Source organism: Mustela lutreola, chromosome 6 (genome assembly GCF_030435805.1).
Source record: "Mustela lutreola isolate mMusLut2 chromosome 6, mMusLut2.pri, whole genome shotgun sequence".
Classification (NCBI taxonomy): domain Eukaryota; kingdom Metazoa; phylum Chordata; class Mammalia; order Carnivora; family Mustelidae; genus Mustela; species Mustela lutreola.
The window spans coordinates 53762000-53781283 of NC_081295.1; the positions used below are offsets into that span (position 1 = coordinate 53762000).

Here is a 19284-nt window from a genome sequence, read left to right on the forward strand (position 1 = left end):
CAGGCTCTCCACTGAGCAAGGAGCCCAATGTAGGGCTCGATCCCAGGACTCTGGGTTCATGACCTGAACCAAGGGCAGATGCTTAAAACAACTGAGGCACCCAGGCACTCCTTAATGAACCATCCTTAAAATTTTGACAGAATATTTTGGCATGGTTTATGGGATTGCTGATGTCAAAATGGAGGTTTCCAACATCTCTAATAAATGGCCCTGATTTAGTCTTGGCAGTGATTTATTGGTTATAGATATTTAAAGAGCCATATTCTCCTTTGACACCAGGTTTGGCAAGAAATAAATGTGGAAGCTAAACATGTTAAGGATATTATGAAAACCCTGGAGAGCTTTAAGCTAGACAACACTCCACTGAAAGCTGCACAGCATGAGCTCCCAGCCTCTGAGGGGGAAGTCTGGTCCTTACCTGTGCCTGTTGAACGAAGGTGAGTGGAGACCTTTCAAGAAACATATTGGCCCAGAAAACGAATAGCGTTGGCTATATCTAGGAGAGCTGGGTGGTCAGGACACAGAACAGGAGAAGGTTTTTTACTGAATGCCTTTTGGAACTCTTACATTGTGTATCATGTAACTATGACCCGTGTGGATAAATTAAACTTAGGTGGAAATAATCCAAAATGCGCTTTTGTGAGTAGGGTTATAGAAGTAGTGGAAACAACATTATCTTCTGGAAGGAGCTGGGAATTGAAATATCTGGGCTCTCATTCTCTCTTTGTCACTATCCGTAGCTTTGGAAAAAACATGTAATCTTTCTAGGCTTCAGATTTTTCTTAGGTAAAGTGAGGGAGTTAGATTAAAACAGTAGTTCTCAAACATGCTATCATAGAATAATGCTGTTCATCAAAATTGTTGAAATGAAAAATGTGCTCTTTTTTTTTTTTTTTTTAAAAGATTTTATTTATTTATTTGACAGAGAGAAATCACAAGTAGGCAGAGAGGCAGGCAGAGAGAGAGGAGGAAGGAGGGTCCCCAGTGAGCAGAGAGCCCGATGCAGGTCTCGATCCCAGGACCCCAGGAACATGACCTGAGCCAAAGGCAGACACTTAACCAATTGAGCCACCCAGGTGCCCTGAAAAATGGGCTTTTTAATTCACAGAAAGAAAAGGATAAAATGTTCTCTATTTTAGGGGTTTTTCTGGCCATTTTCCCCCTTGGCTTTCTATTATCTGGAGCTGGCAAATGAACAGTGAAAGTGATACTTACTGAAATGTTCTACACAGCCAGTCATGCTTGGTTTCCCTCCATATTTTTTCCTGACAAGTGTCAGATGGTTGTCACTTGTTTATTCCACTCACATAATAGATTTCCTAGTTTGTATTGTGGACCTAAACGTGGGAGAGCATTTTAAACGTAAGAGCATTTTAAAAAAAAACACTGATTTGCAGGTCCTTTGTCCCCTAAGCAGTTTGAGAACCTTGCACTAATAAGGAAGACGTTGGTCAGTGTTTTTCAGCTTCACATTGTCATTTGTAACTCTCTGCTTGATTGTAATTTATGATAAGTGCTAGATGTTGAGTGCTCATGTGTCCTAAGCACTGTTAGAACTATACATGTTATTTCATTTATTCACAGTTAGTTTTTCAAATAAGTCCTGTTTTCCTTATATTGCAGATAAGATAGTTTGGTGTACAGTGACTTTTCCCCATTATCACAAAGCTAATAATTGGTGGAGCTAGAATTTGAACACAGATATATTTGATTATAAAGCTGACATTATCTGCCGTACCAGTTATTCTCAAACTCTAGAATACCTAAAGATCTCTTGGGGCACTTATTAAAATGTGGATTCTGGGTTTTTACTCTCTAAGAGTCTGAAATAATACAGGTTTACCTAGGAGATATTTCAGGTTTGGGTGCTTTTAAAGGGTTATATATAACCTACATAGTTAATCGTGTTCTTACTAGTTGTTTTCCACTTTTTGTTATTATAAAGTGAATATTTGTAAGTGAATCTTTTTCTACATTTATGATTTCTTTTTTCTTCATTTCAGGAGAACTAATAATGAGTCAAGTTGTGTTTTTATTTTTTCTTGCCTATAAATATGTTTTATTCCTATTTATTTTCTTTTTCTTTCCTCTTTCTGGAGAATCATCATTTGGCCCCTGTGCTAATAGTCTGTTCCTGCTGCTATAACAAAATACACCACACTGGTGGCTCACACAACAGAAATTTGTCTTTATTTCTCACAGTTCTGGAGACCAGAAGTCTAAGATCAAGGTGCTCGCTAGTTTGGTTCCTGAGGACTCTTCTGGGCAGACAGCTGCCTTGTCTCTGTCTTTGGGAACAATCAGGCTCTCCGGTGTCTCTCACAAGGACAGGGTCCTCAGATCAACACCTTATTTAACTTTATTTAATTTATTTATTTTTAAGTAGCTCCATGCCCAACATGGAGCTTGAACTCACAACCTGAGATCAAGAGTCACATGCTTTACTGACTGAGCCAGCCCGGTTCCCTTAACTTTAATTAGTCCCTTACTCGAACTGGTATCATTGGGGATGAGAGATTTAATGATGCTGAATTTTGGGGGGACACATTCAGTCCATAACAGCCCTGTAACTTCTTTCCGACTTTATTGGTAAGAACTTTCTGATGAATACATGTGCCCAGTGAAAATTTAGTTCCTTTCAAATTTAATGAATTATTTGGTCACCTCAATCTAACAAGCATAGGCAGGAGGAGTCTCCTTGAGAGTAATAGAACGTTGAATTAGAGGAGTCTCTTCATCTAAGAAATTCTATGATGATAAGTTCTAGTTTCCTTTCTGATTGCTTTTTGCTTTCTTCAGTACCTTTTTCTGTCCCTCATCTTAAGTGCCTTGGATGGATCACTCTTAACTATAAAGTTCTCCTCTTTGACTTGATTTGCTGTTTCTTTGCTCCTTCCTGTAGTTTATTTTACTCCATCAACTAGATAGCCCTCGAAGCTTTATATTTTTTGTTAGTCTTCATTTGTACTCATGCTTAGGAGAGCTTACTCATTCTTAAACTCTGTTGGTGATTCTGACCTTGTCATCAGCTGGATTTTAGTCCCATTTAAAGAAAAGATTGAGCTGATCCAGTATTCTCTTTTATTTATTTATTTATTTTTAAAAAATATTTTATTTATTTATTTGATAGATCACAAGTAAGCAGAGAGGCAGGCAGAGAGAGACGGGGAAGTAGGCTCCCCACTCGATCCCAGGACCCCGAGATCATGACTTGAGCCGAAGGCAGAGGCTTAAACCACTGAGCCACCCAGGCGCCCCCACTGTTCTCTTCTATGATCATGCACAGAAACGTTTGTACGAGGTGGTTCACTGAGCCTTTTAGAGCAAAGATTAGAAATAGCTTCAAAATTATTAAATGTGAATCTTTTAAAATGTCTTTTAAAACCCAGCATCCCTCAGGTATCTCCTTATCTCTCAATAAAACCGGAAGTTTCACCATCTTCTTCCAGCAGTACATGTGGTCCCATTCTGTACTAACTCTAGAACCTGAGTTCTTACAACTCTTCATCCTCGAGCAGGTCAGACACACAGATGCTTCACTTCTTTGCACATGCCTTTCCTTCAGCTCAGACATTTCATGACTTGTTCTCTCATTTCCTTTAGGTCTCACCTTGTTGAGATGTTACCTGAGAAAGTCCTTCTCCAACCACCCTACCTGAAATGCCCCCCGCCCCCGATGAGAGCCCCTACCCTCCTTTATTTTTCTAGACTGCATGTAGCATCATCTGATGTCTTCATTGACGCGCCCTCTCCATGCACATACATACATACACAGATATAAGTCTGTAAGAGTAAAGGTTTTATTAAACTTCATTTGAAATTTTTTTGTTCCAAGTGCATAATCAACAGTGATAGTTCAGTAAATTAGTTTTTGGAGGACTGAATAGCTAGCAGTAAGAAGTGGATAGAAAGTGGCATATTTTACATGTAACTGCCATCTAGTCATTAAAAGCCATTTATGAGGTGATGATACAGGAAATGCCTTATATGATTAGAGAAAAATATGAGTGGATATGTATATAACAGTTCCAGTTCTGTTTAAATGAAAGGTAGTTATAAGAAAATAGACTAATATGTTAGTGGTTAACTCTGGGTAATGGGGTTACAGGTGACTTTTATTCTTTACACTTGATTATATTTCTGTGTCTGTTTTATGTTATTTTTCTAGTAAAAGGAAAATAAATACATCTTTTAAAGAAATAGCTCCACTTGGCTATCCAGGTGCCTAAATCCAAAAATTAAACCCCCATCATTCCTTTTTGTCTTTATCATCCCGCCAAATCCTCATTCTCAACTTTCCATGGTTAGGAGTATCTTTTTTAATAGTGTATCTCTCAGACTTATATTGCTTACTGCCTTAAGCCGGGCCCTCATCTCATGCCTCCGTAACATTTGTAACCTGCCGATAACCCTGCTTTCTGTTCCCTTTATCGGTGTATCTTTCTCAGCCCTGGACTCATCTTTCTTAAACCTTTGAGCAGCAGTTAGCTAAAACCTAAGCCTCTTGAGCTAGTATTCAGATTTTCTATTCACTGAACCACCTTCTCTCCAGTATCCTTCCTGAAGGCTCACCATTGTCTATAGTTAGTGTCTGTATAATTCTTTACATAGGTGAAGATCACTTTGATTTCTCTGCTTTTCTACACTGATTTTCTTTTCTTTTCTTTACTTATTTATTTGAGAGATCACAAGTAGGCAGAGAGGCAGGCAGAGAGAGAGGGGGAAGCAGGCTCCCCACTGAGCAGAGAGCCCAATGGGGGGCTCGATCCTGGGACCCTGAGATCATGACCTGAGCCGAAGGCAGAGGCTTAACCCACTGAGCCACCCAGGTGCCCCTGAAAATGACTTAATTTTATTAATTAAAATATAAGGACTGTGATATACTCTAAATAAAATAATGTCAGCTTATACATGTACCAGTGGATACATGTGAATCCTGTACCTGTGCTGTGTTCTGGTTCTTTTTTTTTTTTAATATTTTATTTATTTATTTGAGAGAGAGACAGTGAGAGAGAGCATGAGCAAGGAGAAGGTCAGAGAGCGAAGCAGACTCCCCATGGAGCTGGGAGCCCGATGTGGGACTCGATCCCGGGACTCCGGGATCATGACCTGAGCCAAAGGCAGTCGTCCAACCAACTGAGCCACCCAGGCGTCCCTGTGTTCTGGTTCTTTTGATAAAACTCTCTCTGATAATAGCTGTCTTTTCAGTTTTTAAGAATCAGATGAAGTTTTCATTCATCGTTGATGGACACCAGTGACTGCCTCTCAAAGGAGAGGTGATGATCACTTGCCTTCTATTATTTCTACCATATAACCATACTGCAGTGCATTCTTCTTGTTAGTTAAATCACCACAGACCACTGTGTGTCATAGAAATATCAGATCTTAGATTTGTGACTTCATTCATTCAGTCCTATCTTGGTTCCATTATTGCCTTGGCTTCTTTAGGTCATAGACTCTAACTTGCACGTGATTTGTGTTCATCTGTATTTGGACCACCTCCAGTTCATTATGATTTTCATGATCTTGTGTCTAATTAGACCCTCACCAGGACCTAGAAAACGCCAGTCTCCTCAGTACAGTGACCCTAAGCCACATGGTAACCGTCCAGGCACAACTGTCAGAGTTCACCGTTCATCTGCCCACAATCTTCACAATGACAGAGGGAAAGCTGTTCGTTGTCGGGAAAAGAAAGAACAGAGTAAAGGAAGAGAGGAAAAGGTAAATGTTACTGGTTTTCACAAATGAAATATTTATTAACCTTAAAAATGAAGACTGTATAAATGTTAATAATTTTTAGTCATTGAAACCACCAGACCATAATAAAACCTTAGTCATATTCCACTTACACTGGAATTTTTCCCATTCACAATATTAAGCAAACGTTTTGGAGTATTTTTTTTATCTTTATATTTTGAAATAATTTCAGACTTGCAAACAAGTTGGTATAAATGGTATAAATTTATCCAGTTTTACCAATTATTAATATTTTACCCGTTTTGCTTTATCATCTCTCTATATACAATTTTTTTTCTGTAACATTGAGAGTAAATTGTAGGTATCCTGCATGCCCTTTTACCCTTAAATACTTTAGAGTGTATTTCCTAGGTACTTGGACATTGTTCCTCATAAACACAGTACAGTTGTCAAAACCCATACATTTTACATTGATACAGTACTGTATCAGTCCACAGACCCTCCTAAAATTTAGCCCCGTTATCCCAGTAATGACATTTGTAGTTCATTTTATCCCCATGCAAGGACATAGTAGGGAAGTGTACACTACATTTTGTTGTCATGTTTCTGTAGTCTCTTTGATAAAGAAAATCTTTCTCAGCTTTTCTCTTTTTTTTTTTTTTGGCCGTTGTTTTTGAAGAGGACAGCCCAGAAGTTTTGTAGAATGTGTCTCAGTTTGGACTGTTTCCGATGTTTCTTCGCGATTAGATGAGGGGTGTGCATTTTTGACAGGAATACCATTGAAGAAAAGTTTTGTTCTTTACAGTGTATAATAAGGAGACACAGGATGTTTATTTGTTCTGTTACTTGTGATAAATTAGAGTGCTTCGTTAGGGCGGGGTCTGCCTAGGCTCTCCACTATAAAGTTACTCTTTTTTCCCTTTACAGTAATTTGGGGGGAGATACCTTGAGACTATGTAAATATCGTATTTCTCATCAAAATTTCATCTACTTGTTTTAACATCCAGTGATGCCTGCCTAAATGTTGTTCCTGTAATTATTGAAAAATCATGATTTTCTAATGCTGTTATTTCTTCTACATTTATTGGTATCCTGGGGCACCTGGGTGGCTCAGTAGGTGAAGCCTCTGCCTTTGGCTTGGGTTGTGGTCCCGGGGTCCTTTGATTGAGCCCCGTTCTCTGCTCAGCAGGGAGCCTGCTTCCTCCTGCCCCCCTCTCTCTGCCTGCCTCTCTGCCTACTTGTGATCTCTCTCTGTCAAATAAATTTTAAAAAGAAAAAGAAAGAAACATTAATTGGTATCCTACCATAAGGAAAAATTTCATCTCTTTCTCTTTATTCAATTTTATCAGTATGCAGTCATGGATTATTTGGTTCAGTGAATTATCATGTTGCTATCTTTTTGATGCTTAATATGAGGAGTGTGACCTTGGAAGCTAGATCCTATCTCTTTTTTACATGTACTCATTGTTCTCGGAGTACCTCCTCATTTTCTGGCACAATAATTTTCAACAAATCAGTTATCCAAGAGAGATTAAATTAATATGATCTTGCTGGGAAGGCACGAAAACATAAAGCTTTTTAAAACTACAGCATGGTGATTAAGAGCATGGGCTTTAGATACAGGTAGACCTGTGTTGAAGCACCAACTCTGCTCTTTCTGGCTGTGTTACTATAAGCTATTTAGTCTTTCTAAGTTTTATTTCCTCTTATATAGAATTATTTTAACACCTGTCTCCTAGAGTTTTCGTAGGGTAAGTGTGTAGCTTTTTCTGGCTCCCAGCACATACTTCTTGAGTGTCAGCTTTTACTATTTCCCACACATTCCAGGTAACTGAGATTTTCCTGTATTTGCTGTTGGTTTAGACAGTTTTGCCATTGCCTTTTTTCAAAAATTAAATGAGATGTTTCAGATGTTGGTGACTATATTTAAAATTGTCCTTAATGGATATAAAAGCAAAGGTAGAAATTGTGGGTTAAAAGCAAGACAAAAATAAATCCCCTAAAAGGAAACTCACTTAAGAAAAAAGTTCTTGTTTATCAGTGAAAGTAGTCTAACCGTCAGTTTTTAAACGTATAGTGTTTCCACCACTCTTTGGTTCTCTGCTATTTCAACCAAGAGTAGGAAAAGAAAGTATACTAAATAAACGTAAGATTAGCTGCAGTAAGAGGCGGTCTTATCTGTATCTCTGCTGAGTGTAGGCTTCACTTAACTGCTAAAATCCTCAGGACTTTGAGCACGGGGTATGGGACAGCAGAGAACAAATATATAAAATAGGTTTTCTCCCTGGGGTGCCTGGGTGTCTCAGTGGGGTAAGCAAGCGTCTGCCTTTGGCTCAGGTCATGATCCCAGGGTCCTGGGATCGAGCCCCTCATCGGGCTCCCTGCCAAGGAGAGAGTCTGCTTCTCCCTCTTCCTTTGCCTGCTGTTTTCTCTCTGACAAATAAAATCTTTTAAAAAACAAAATGGGTGGGCGCCTGGGTGGCTCAGTGGGTTAAGCCGCTGCCTTTGGCTCAGGTCATGATCTCAGGGTCCTGGGATCGAGTCCCGCATGGGGCTCTCTGCTCAGCAGGGAGCCTGCTTCCTTCTCTCTCTCTGCCTGCCTCTCCAACTACTTGTGATTTCTCTCTGTCAAATAAATAAATAAAATCTTTAAAAAAACAAAAACAAAAACAAAATGGGTTTTCCCTCCAAGTCAACTGGTGTGTCTTGAGTATATGTACCCATTGTTGAGCAACTATACTTGGGGAGACCAGATTAATATATTTCAAGTAATTATAGCATAATTAGTTGCTTAACAGTGGTAGTAACTAATGACTAAAAAGAACAGAATTCTCAGAAGTTGGTAGTAGTCAGAAAACTTTATGGAAAAAAAATAAAACCATTGAGCCATAGAAGGTGAATAGATTTTTATCCTATTTAAAATCTTTTATAACATATTCATTTTAGAAAATCAAAAATAGAATTAAGTAAAAAAAACCCTCAAACTCACATTCCTATCCCTCCTGAGATCTGTTTATCCCATGGTATATCCTTTTCCATATGCATGTTTTTGGGGGGGCGGGGCACAAGTGGAATCATAATCTGTTCTTTTCAGTAATAAGTACATTCTAACAATCTTTCTGTATTGACTTGGTCTGCTCTTCTAAATAGTAGCTGTCCAGAGGACTAGAGGAAAGGAAAACAGCACAGAGTGCTGCTCTTCAGTGCTCTCCCTTAAAGTTTGTTGTCCATTGTCAGAATGAGTTGTCCATTCTTTTATTGGGGTTTGAGAGTTCTTTATATATTCTAGGTACTAGCCCTTTGTTTATATGTGTTTTGAAAACATTTTCTTTCAGTGTGCAACTTGTCTTTTTTAAATCCTTTTTACTGGATCTTTTATAAGGCAAAAGGTTTTAATTTTGATGAAGTCCAGTGTTCCATTTATAAATAATTGTACCATATGATGTCAAGTTTTTAACTCTTTGCCTAGCCCTAGATCCTGAAAATTTTCTATTTTTTTCTAAAAGTTTTATAATTTTATGTTTTACATTTAAGCCCATGGTCTGTTGTGAGTTGATTTTTTTTTTTTTTTTTTTTTTTTTAGATTTTTTTATTTATTTGTTAGAGAGAGAGAGATACAGAGCGCAAGCACAGGCAGACAGAGTGGCAGGCTAGAGGCAGAGGGAGAAGCAGGCTCCCTGCCAAGCAAGGAGCCCGATGTGGGACTCGATCCCAGGACGCTGGGATCATGACCTGAGCCGAAGGCAGCCGCTTAACCAGCTGAGCCACCCAGGCGTCCCTGTGAGTTGATTTTTGTGTAAGTTGTGGACTTAGGTTGAGGATCACTTTTTGCCTGTTGTACCTGTGCAATTTCTCCAGCATCATTTGTTGAAAAGGCTGTATTTTATTGAATTGCTTTCATACCTTTTTCAAAAAAGATGAATTGAGAATTGTTCCTTCTGTTTTCTGAAAGAGACTGTATCAGATTAGTCATTCTTGTTTAGATGTTTGAGAAAATTGTCCAGTGAAACATCTAGGTTTGGATGTTTCTTTTTTGGTTTTAAAATTATGAATTCAATTTCCTCAGTAGTTGTAAGGCTGTTCAAATAATCTTTTCATATTTGAGTTGTGAGTTGTGGTAGTTGGTTTTTCAAGACATAATCCCTCTGTCTAAATTAACAGATTTATGTATGTACTGTTTTTTGTAAGATTCCATTTTATTATTTTGGTATCTGTAAGTCTAGGTCATTTTTGACATTGATAATTGGTGTTTTCTGTTTTTTTCATTTTCAGTGCTGCTAGAAATTTGTCAGTTTCATTCACCTTTTCAAAGAACTAGTTTTTGTTTGTTTGTTTGTTTTTAAGATTTTATTTATTTGACTGAGACACAGTGAGAGGGAACACAGGCAGGGGGAGTGGGTGAGGGAGAAAGAGGCTTCTCGTTGAGCAGGGAGCCTGATGTGGGGCTCTAGGACCCTGAGATCATGACCTGAGCCAAAGGCAAATGCTTAATGACTGAGCCACCCAGGTGCCCCAGTTCTTTGTTTTATTGATTTTTCCCTGTGTTTCTTTGTTTTTCATTTCATTGGCCTTTGCTCTTATCACTGCTACTTCCTTTTTTCTCCTTGCTTTTGAGTTTATTTTTATAATTTGGTTTTCTGATGTTCTACTGTACATTTTTAGATGGGAGTTTAGATTATTAAGATTTATTCCCTAATCTGTGCACTTAGTGCTGTAAGTTTCCCTCTCAGTACTCAGCTTTTAATTCAATGTACTTAAAAAAATTTTTTGAGACTTTATCTTTGACCCCACAATTTAAAAGTGTGTTACGTAGTTTCTGATAGTCCAGAGATTGTGTTACTTCTCTGTTATCAATAACAGTTTCTAGTTTGAATCCTTTGTGCTTAGAGAATATATTCTGTATGATGTCAATTATTTTAAAGTTGTTGAAGTTTGTTGTATGGCCCTGAATATGGTCTGTCTTGGTATATGTTCTGTGAATACTCGAAATATGTTCTATGAGTACTTGAAAATAATGTGTATTTTGCCCTTGTTGGGTGGAACTTTCTGTTAATATCAGTTAAATTCTGCTGGATGATGGTGCTGTTCAGTTTTTCTGTATCCTTGCTGATCTTCTTTCTGGTTGTTCTGTCAGTTGTTGAGAGATGAGTTGTTGACATCTCCAGCTATATGTAAAGGTTTGCCAATTTGTTCACTTCTCTGGGCTTTTGCTTCATATATTGTGGCTTTGTTATTCGGTGCGTTCACATTTAGGATTGCTTTGTTTTCTAGGTGGAGTCACTTGTGGATCATTATGTAATATACCTCTCTGTCTCTGGAAGGTGTTGTGTTTTGGTTGTTGGCTTTGGTTTTTTCTTTGAAATTGACTTTGTCTGATATTAATATAGCCATGCCTATTTTTCTTTGATTAATGTTTGCACGTTAAACCTTTTTCCATTCTTTTACATTCACCCTACCTGTATCTTTGTATTTGGACAAGTTTCTTGATGATTGCAGATACTTGAGTCATGTTTTTAATTTATTCCACTTATTTCTTTTAGTTGGTGTGTATAGGCCATTTATGATTAATGTATTTTGTTATGTTGGATTTCAAGTCTGCTGTTTTATTTTTGGTTTTCTGATGTGGTTTTTGTTTTGTTTTTTATTCTGTGTTCTTTTTCTGGCCTTTTCATGGGGTTACTTGAATATTTTTTAGAATTACATTTTGATATTCCATAATGGTTTTGAGTATATCCCTTTTTGTTAGCTTTTTCAGTGGTTAATCTAGATATCATGTGTATAAAACTTGTACTGGCTGATTGATACTGTCATTTTACCACTTTGAATAAAGTATAGAAATCTTATTTCTCTTTATATCCCTTTATCCTCTCCCAATTATAATTGTTTTTAAATATTTCCTCTCCCTCATTTAGATCTAGCCTCATCACAGAGTGTTAAAGTTTTGCTTCAACTGTTAAATAAATTAGAAAACTCAAAAGGAGAAAGAAGGCCTGTTTTACTTACCCCTATATTTACTTACTGTGTCCTTTCATCCTTCCAAGGGTCTTTTTTACATTGTTTCTTTTCTGTTTAGAGAACAACTTTTAACCGTTTGTTTGTTTGTTTGTTTGTTTTTTAGGGTTGGTCTTTTGGCAACAAATTCTCTTATTTTTCCTTCATCTAAGAATGTTTTGATTACCCTTCCATTCCCTGAAGGCTGGGTAGAGGATTCTGTATTAACAGTTCTTTTTCCTGAACAGTTTTGTGCCAACTCCTTCTGGCCTCCTTTACTGAGGAGAAATTTCTCTCATTTGAATAGTTTTTCCCTATAGGCAAGGTGTTGTTTTGCTTATTACTCTCAATGGATTAATTTGGGGTCTTCTATTTCTTTCTGAAGTTTTCTGTTTTGTTGGTTTGTTTCAGATTTGCTCATAATTGCTCATTAGAAGCATTTTAAATTCATGGTGGTTTTCAAATCTGTCAGGAAATTCTATCTTGGCATGTGTTGATTGTCTTTTCGTTAAGTTTGAGATCTTTTACAGTTCTTGATATAACAAGTGATTTTAGATTGCAACCTGGACATTTTCATATTATGTTATGAGATTGTAGGTGTTATTTACACCTACTGTTTTACCTGACTTTTTCTGACACTGCTTTATCAGGGAAATGGGGGGAGGGGTCACAATCAGATGGAAGTAGAAGTCCCACCCAGTCTCTGTTGACAACTGAATGGGGGAAAGGGTCTTCCATTACCACTGAGCCGTGACGGAAGTTGTCCGTGTGAACTCCAGTAACATTGTTGTGGGAGTGACCTGTCTAAAGTCTGCAGGTCTTCCTCTGACATCACCCCAGTGCCCCGTTACTTCCGGGTGGGTCACACACTTCCTCTGTAATCTCTGCTTACTGAGTGGGAGTCCTGTCATTGATTGGCAGGGATGAAAATTCCAGCTCCCTAATTGGCCTCTGTTATACCCTAATGGAGGTGTAGAGTACCTCATTCCAGCTTCCCAAGGGTGGAAGCCTAGGCTCTCTACCTGGCTTTTGCTTGCCTGGCTAGGTCTGGGATCCGGCCTTTCCTGAGGTGCTTTTGATTAGAGTGTTGTCTGGAAGTTCCGTCTTGCTAGCCTCCTTCTTTCTTGGTCCTCTGGCTAGAGAGAGCAAGCTTTTGTTGGGTTTTTGAGTGCCCATGGCGTTTCTGGGTTTTTGGCTTCTTTGACCTTGAGTCCGGATTTATGAAAGAGAAAGAAAACCTAGAAGGTGCACCACCTTGTATAGATTCCCTGGTTGGCCTTCCTTTCTCTATACTTTTCAAAGTCCTGTCTTTGTTAAATGTCTAATGCCAGGATTTTTAGTTCTCCATAGCACTCTGTTTTCCTGTGAGTTAAAGTCTAGCTGTCACTTTAAATTATTTTAATTGAGATAGTGGATTTGGATTTTGTGTGTATAATGTTGCCAGCTTTTATAATAACTGGTTTTTGTTTTTTTTTTTAAGATTTTTTATTTAGTTGTCAGAGAGAGAGAGTACACACAAGCAGACAGAGTGGCAGGCAGAGGCAGCTAGAGAAGCAGGCTCCCTGCCTAGCAAGGAGCCCGATGTGGGACTCGATCCCAGGACCCTGGGAACATGACCTGAGCTGAAGGCAGTGGCTTAACCAACTGAACCACCCAGGCGTCCCATAATAACTGGTTTTAAACCTGGGTATTTAAATCCTGGGTAACTGGTTCATCTTCAGTTTTATTTAAGCATCAGAAAGAACACTGTGTTCTTTTTAGCCCCTCTCCTACTCCCTTTCACCTGCTAGTAATTTGTAGCATTTTTACTCAGAGCAAGTTATTAAATCAATAATGTGCTTAAAGGAAACTGTACTATTTCGGCTAATGAAATAAAATCCTATCAAAAACATCAGCACTTCAAATTCCATATCTCCCTTTGGTGACCTATTATTTGTTTCTCCTTTCTGCCTAGCTTAAATTCATTTTTGCTTTGTCTGCAGACATCCCACCAGCACTGTGTTCTGTGGGAGGAAAGAAAACAACTAGAAAGTGCTTTTCTATCTGTGTCTTCCTAGGCTCACAGTGTGAGTTCCCAGTAATCAAGGACAGTGTCTTCTTTCTGTCCCCCACAGCCGCTAGCACAGAATGAGTTCTTGGTAAATATTTGTGAATGAACAGCAACTGCATAAATCCTAAAAGATAACCATCTTCTCTTTTCTTTATTTTGTAATTTTTTATTTTATTTTATGTTTTTTAAAAATTTATTTATTTGAGAGAGAGAGAGAACAAGTAGGCAAAAGTGGCAGGCAGAGGGGAAGGGGGAAGCAGGCTCCTCACCGAGCAGTGAGCCCCTGGGATCATGACCTGAGCCTAAGGCAGATGCTTAACTAACTGAGCCACCCAAGTGCCCCTTATTTATTTGTTTTTTAAAGTTTATTTTATTTTATTGTTTTAGTGATGTCTGTACCCAACGTGGGGCTTGAACTCACAACCCTGAGATCAAGAGTCTCATGCTTTTCTGTCTGAGCCAGCCAGGAGCCCCAGCCTTCTTCTTTTTTTTCTTTTTTTTTTTTTTTAATATTTTATTTATTTATTTGACAGTGAGAGATCATAAGTAGGCAGAGAGGCGGGCTGAGAGAGAGGAAGGGAAGCAGGCTACCTGCTGAGCAGAGAGCCCGATGTGGGGCTTGATCCCAGGACCCTGAGATCATGACCTGAACCGAAGGCAGCGGCTTAACCCACTGAGCCACCCAGGCTCCCCCTAGCCCCAGCCTTCTAAAGACTGCACAATACCTTCCTTGAATTTTGTATGTTTGTATTGGATAGTGAATATGTGTATTGTAAGACACTTTTTTGACCATCTAGTGTTAAGACCTTTGAATATATAAATATTGGTTAAGCTTAGATGTTAATACTGACTTTAAATAGCACTGCTGACAGAGAAAGCACATATGGGCAAAACAATGTTAATGAGACGGTAAGAATTCTTGTACAAGACCAAGTAAATGACTGTTCACAGTAAGGCAGCGCGTCATAAATTTTCTTGTCTTAAAAAATTCATGAGTGTCTCTGATGTTTTCACAGCCCCTCAAGGACAAAAAGAATACCCATACACCGGTGCAGAAGTTCAGTTCAGATAACTTTGGGCGCTGCTCAGTTTCTCAGACTTCAGAGGCAGAGTAGATATTTCACTCTAATGACTCTTTCACCTTGATTTTCTCCCACTATTTCTCTTATCACAGAAACTGCCAGAAACTCAGCCTGACAAAAATATGGCATCACTGAAAGGAATGTAGCAGTTTTAATCTAGAGACAGAGAGGGAGCTGGTATTTCACGCAGAGTTCAACAGAAAATGCTGGGTTTCACTAAAAAATGTAAAATATCTTGCAGCGCTCTGTGAGCTTGCCATTGTGCCCTGGAGTACTTCAGTACATGGCCTAGGAGCTGGGGCCCTGTGGGCTGCAGTCGTGGAGGGTGGGCAGGAATCGCTCCTGGGGATGGTGTCTGTCTTGGAGCAGGGTGGGAACAGAGGAAAGCAAAGTTGTAGGAGCATTGATGAAGGCCAAGCAGGTGGTTAAGAGTGAGCCATCGATGGGGCACCTGTGTGGCTCAGTCTGTCTAGCATCCAACTTTTGGTTTTGGCTCTAGTCGTGACCTCAGGATTGTGAGATGGAGACTTACATGGGGCTTCGCGCTCAGCATGGAGTTTGCTTGAGATTTTTTTTTTTTTTTTAATTTATTTAGTCAGAGAGAGAGAGTGAGAGTGAGCACAGGCAGACAGAGTGGCAGGCAGAGTCAGAGGGAGAAGCAGGCTCCCCATGGAGCAAGGAGCCCGATGTGGGACTCGATCCCAGGACGCCGGGATCATGACCTGAGCCGAAGGCAGCTGCTTAACCAACTGAGCCACCCAGGCGTCCCTGCTTGAGATTTTTTGCCTTTCCCTCTGCTTCCTGCCCAGCTCACATGCACAAGCTCATTCTCGCTCTCAAATAAATAAATTACATCTTAAAAAAAAAAAAGCAATGGGCGCCTGGGTGGCTCAGTGGGTTAAAGCCTCTGCCTTCGGCTCAGGTCATGATCTCAGGGTCCTGGAATCGAGCCCCGCGTTGGGCTCTCTGCTCGGCAGGGAGCCTGCTTTCCCCTCTCTCTCTGCCTGCCTCTCTGCCTACTTGTGATCTGTCTCTGCCAAAGAAATAAATAAAATCTAAAAAAAAAAAAAAAAAAAAGCGAGCTGTTTTTTAACTACATAAGCCATCTGTCTTTAACAGTTCATCTAAGTGTTGACTTTTTTGATTTTCACCAATTCATATGCATATTATTTTTGTTTTTCTTGAACACTTTCATCATACTTTTTTTTTTTTTAAAGATTTTATTTATTTGACAGAGAGAGATCACAAGTAGGCAGAGAGGCAAGCAGAGAGAGAGAGAGAGGGAGGGAGGAGGAAGCAGGCTCTCTGCTAAGCAGAGAGCCTGATGCAGGACTTGATCCCAGGACCCTGAGATCATGACCTGAGGTGAAGGCAGAGGCTTAACCCACTGAGCCACCCAGGCAGCCCCATACTTTTTTTTTTTTTTTTTTTTTTAAGATTTTATTTATTTAGGGGCGCCTGGGTGGCTCGGTGGGTTGAGTCGCTGCCTTCGGCTCAGGTCATGATCTCAGGGTCCTGGGATCAAGCCCTGCGTTGGGCTCTCTGCTCGGCCGGGAGCCTGCTTCCTTCTCTCTCTCTCTGCCTGCCTCTCTGCCTGCTTATGATCTCTCTCTGGCAAATAAATAAATAAAATATTTTTTAAAAAATATTTTATTTATTTATTTGCCAGAGAGAGAGAGAGAGAGAGAGAGCACAGGCAGGCAGAGTGGCAGCAGAGGCAGAGGGAGAAGCAGGCTTCCCGCTGAGCAAGGAGCCCGATGTAGGACTTGATCCCAGGATGCTGGGATCATGACCTGAGCCAAAGGCAGCCGCTTAACCAACTGAGCCACCCAGGCATCCCCTTTCATCATACTTTTAATGTAAAAGTAAAAATTGAGTATGAAACTGATGTTGGTGTAGAGGATGACTTAATAGTCTTGGATTCTCTTGTTACTTGTACTATTATATTAGCTCTTTTAAAAATATCACTGGAGTCCAGTCTTTGTTTCTGAGTATCATTTTTGAGTCAATCAGAAGTTCTTATGTTCTTCTCCCAATGTAGAACAAATCACCTGCTGCAGTTACTGAACCAGAGACAAGTAAATTTGATAGTACCGGATATGATAAGGACTTAGTGGAAGCTTTGGAAAGAGATATAATTTCTCAGAATCCCAATGTTCGATGGTAAGTTATAGAACAGCAAGATAACTGGTGCTGATAATGCTTTTCGGAAAAGTAAAGGGAACCATTACTTTCATTACGTGCACTGAAGATCATCAGCCCTTGAGGCTGGAGTGAGAGTGCCTGCAATGTAAACCCAGTGGTTCCGGCTATACCAGATTTTTGTCTGAGATCTTTATTTAATAAAATAACAAACGATAAATAAGTTTCTATTAAATAAAAAAATCTCATAATTTATATCACAGACATCTCTTCTTTTTGGGACATCCTCTGATGCTGAAATGGCACGGATTCTTAGGCATGTGTGTTGTTTGCTTTTGTTTTTTTGTTCCTATGTAAGCTCTGTGCCCAAGTGGGACTTAAACTCAACCCCTACGCAGATCAGGAGTTGCAGTGCTCTAGCCACTGAGCCAACCAGATGCCCCACTGTTGCTTGTTATCTATAGGTTTATCCCATGCATGCTGCTTTTATTTTCTGTGACTTTGAGCAGTGGTTCTCAGCTTGACTTACTGTATCTAATCAAAGAAATGTAATTATCACACAGTTCTAAAAGCTCCCTTTCAAAAAAAATTAAATTAAAAAAAAATAAAAGGCCCTCTTTCCCACAAAATTAGGTACATTCTGCTATGTATTTTTCATTAAAATCTTAATGATTTTTAGGTATGACTTGGGGGACATTTTAAAAATATTTTTTGATATTTGGTATTTATATAGTAAACATGTATTTTCATGAAAATGCCACATGTACCAGTAATAGTAGTAGCAGTAAGAGTTTTCTGGTGGTTGGTGGTAACTTCATAGTAGTCTCTGTGATACTCTTTATCCTTGGTGTCTACATTTTAATAGGGTTGGGGGCAAAGCAGCAATATTGGAGCCTTGTCTCTGCTTTACACCCTTTTTATTCTTACTTTTTAAAAAAGATTTTACTTATTTATTTGACAGAGACACAGCGAGAGAAGGATCACAAGCAGGGGGAGTGGGAGAGGGAGAAGCAGGCTTCCCGCTGAGCTGAGAGCCCGATGTGGGGCTCCATCCCAGGACCCTGAGCTAAAGGCAGACGGTTAACTGTCTGAGCACCCCCCCCCTTTTTAATGGGCTCATTGTTTCTAAATCATGGAGTTTATGAAAATGAGCATCACAGGGCAGGAATTTAAAATGAGATGGCATAATAAATATTTAAGAGTGGGCCTGTAGACCAGTGGTGTCATTCACCAAGTTGGAAATCATTATTGCCAGGAATTGAAGATTCAGGTTGTGCTGCATGTGTTCTGGCTGGTGTGGCAGGCCTCCTCCCTGTGTGCGAGTTCACTTGTGCCAGGCACGGGGCTTCGCAGTCTGGCAGCTGTGGAAAACGGTGCTTCTGTGTTTTTCAAGAGTGCCTACAGCTAAATATGTGATCTAAGAGGGTGTTGATAAAATATATCCTCTTTCAGGGATGATATCGCTGATTTAGTAGAAGCTAAAAAGTTGCTGAAGGAAGCTGTGGTGTTACCAATGTGGATGCCAGAATTCTTTAAGGGCATTAGGAGACCATGGAAAGTAAGTTTATTACTGTTAATAGTGTTGTCAAAGTGAACGGCAAGTACTTTGCTATAGAAAACCAGTATTTATCTTATGCAGGGAAGTGAGGGGAAAGAATAAGTAAGGCAAATTTTATTTATTTATTTTTTAAGGAAAATTTTGAAGTAAATGATATGTAACTCCATATTTTGTTTAGACCAAAAGCTATTGCAAGATTCCTAGAGTAAGAAATAGGTACAGTGTGATCTTTGGAAAGTTGATTTAGAATGAGCTCATATTTGCAAATATGAACAAGTTGCCTAATGCAGAACTACTCCATTGGGTGTATCTGCTACAGAACTTGTATCCTCTACTTCTTGCTGTTGTCCTTAAGAAATTGAGACCTATCTGTCTGTATTGAATGGATACTTTTTTAAAAAGTCATGAGTTGACCTGAAAAGAGACTGAAAAAAACTTTATTGGACATAGAAAATGTGGTCATGGCTAACTCTGTACTTATTAAAAATTCTTGAAATATTAAATGATAAGCGAGCTACAAAATTCTGGACAGTCTTTGAGTACAACTATGTAACAACAACAACAACAAACCAGTTTGTTTGATCTAAAGACTAGCAGGAAATGTATCCAAATACTATTGGTACCTGTGTTAGGGTGTAATTATTACAATGTCAGTATTATAACATTGTATTTTTCTCATTTGAGTTCCACATTTTTAATAATGTAGTTACCTTTTGTAATGAAAAAAATAACTTGGTGATAAAGTATCCTTTTGCTTATTTTTG

At 39.1% G+C, this 19284-nt stretch overlaps 1 protein-coding gene across 3 annotated transcripts in view; it reads left to right on the plus strand.

Annotated features, from left to right (window-relative positions):
- KATNA1 (katanin catalytic subunit A1) overlaps positions 1-19284 on the plus strand; it is a 37104-nt gene that overhangs the window by 11353 nt on the left and 6467 nt on the right. For all 3 annotated transcript variants that reach the window (XM_059177280.1, XM_059177279.1, XM_059177278.1), the window contains 4 exons: positions 280-437; positions 5541-5721; positions 16862-16983; positions 18415-18520. In XM_059177280.1, the coding sequence (XP_059033263.1) occupies positions 280-437; positions 5541-5721; positions 16862-16983; positions 18415-18520 (567 nt within the window). The remainder of the gene's footprint in view (positions 1-279; positions 438-5540; positions 5722-16861; positions 16984-18414; positions 18521-19284) is intronic.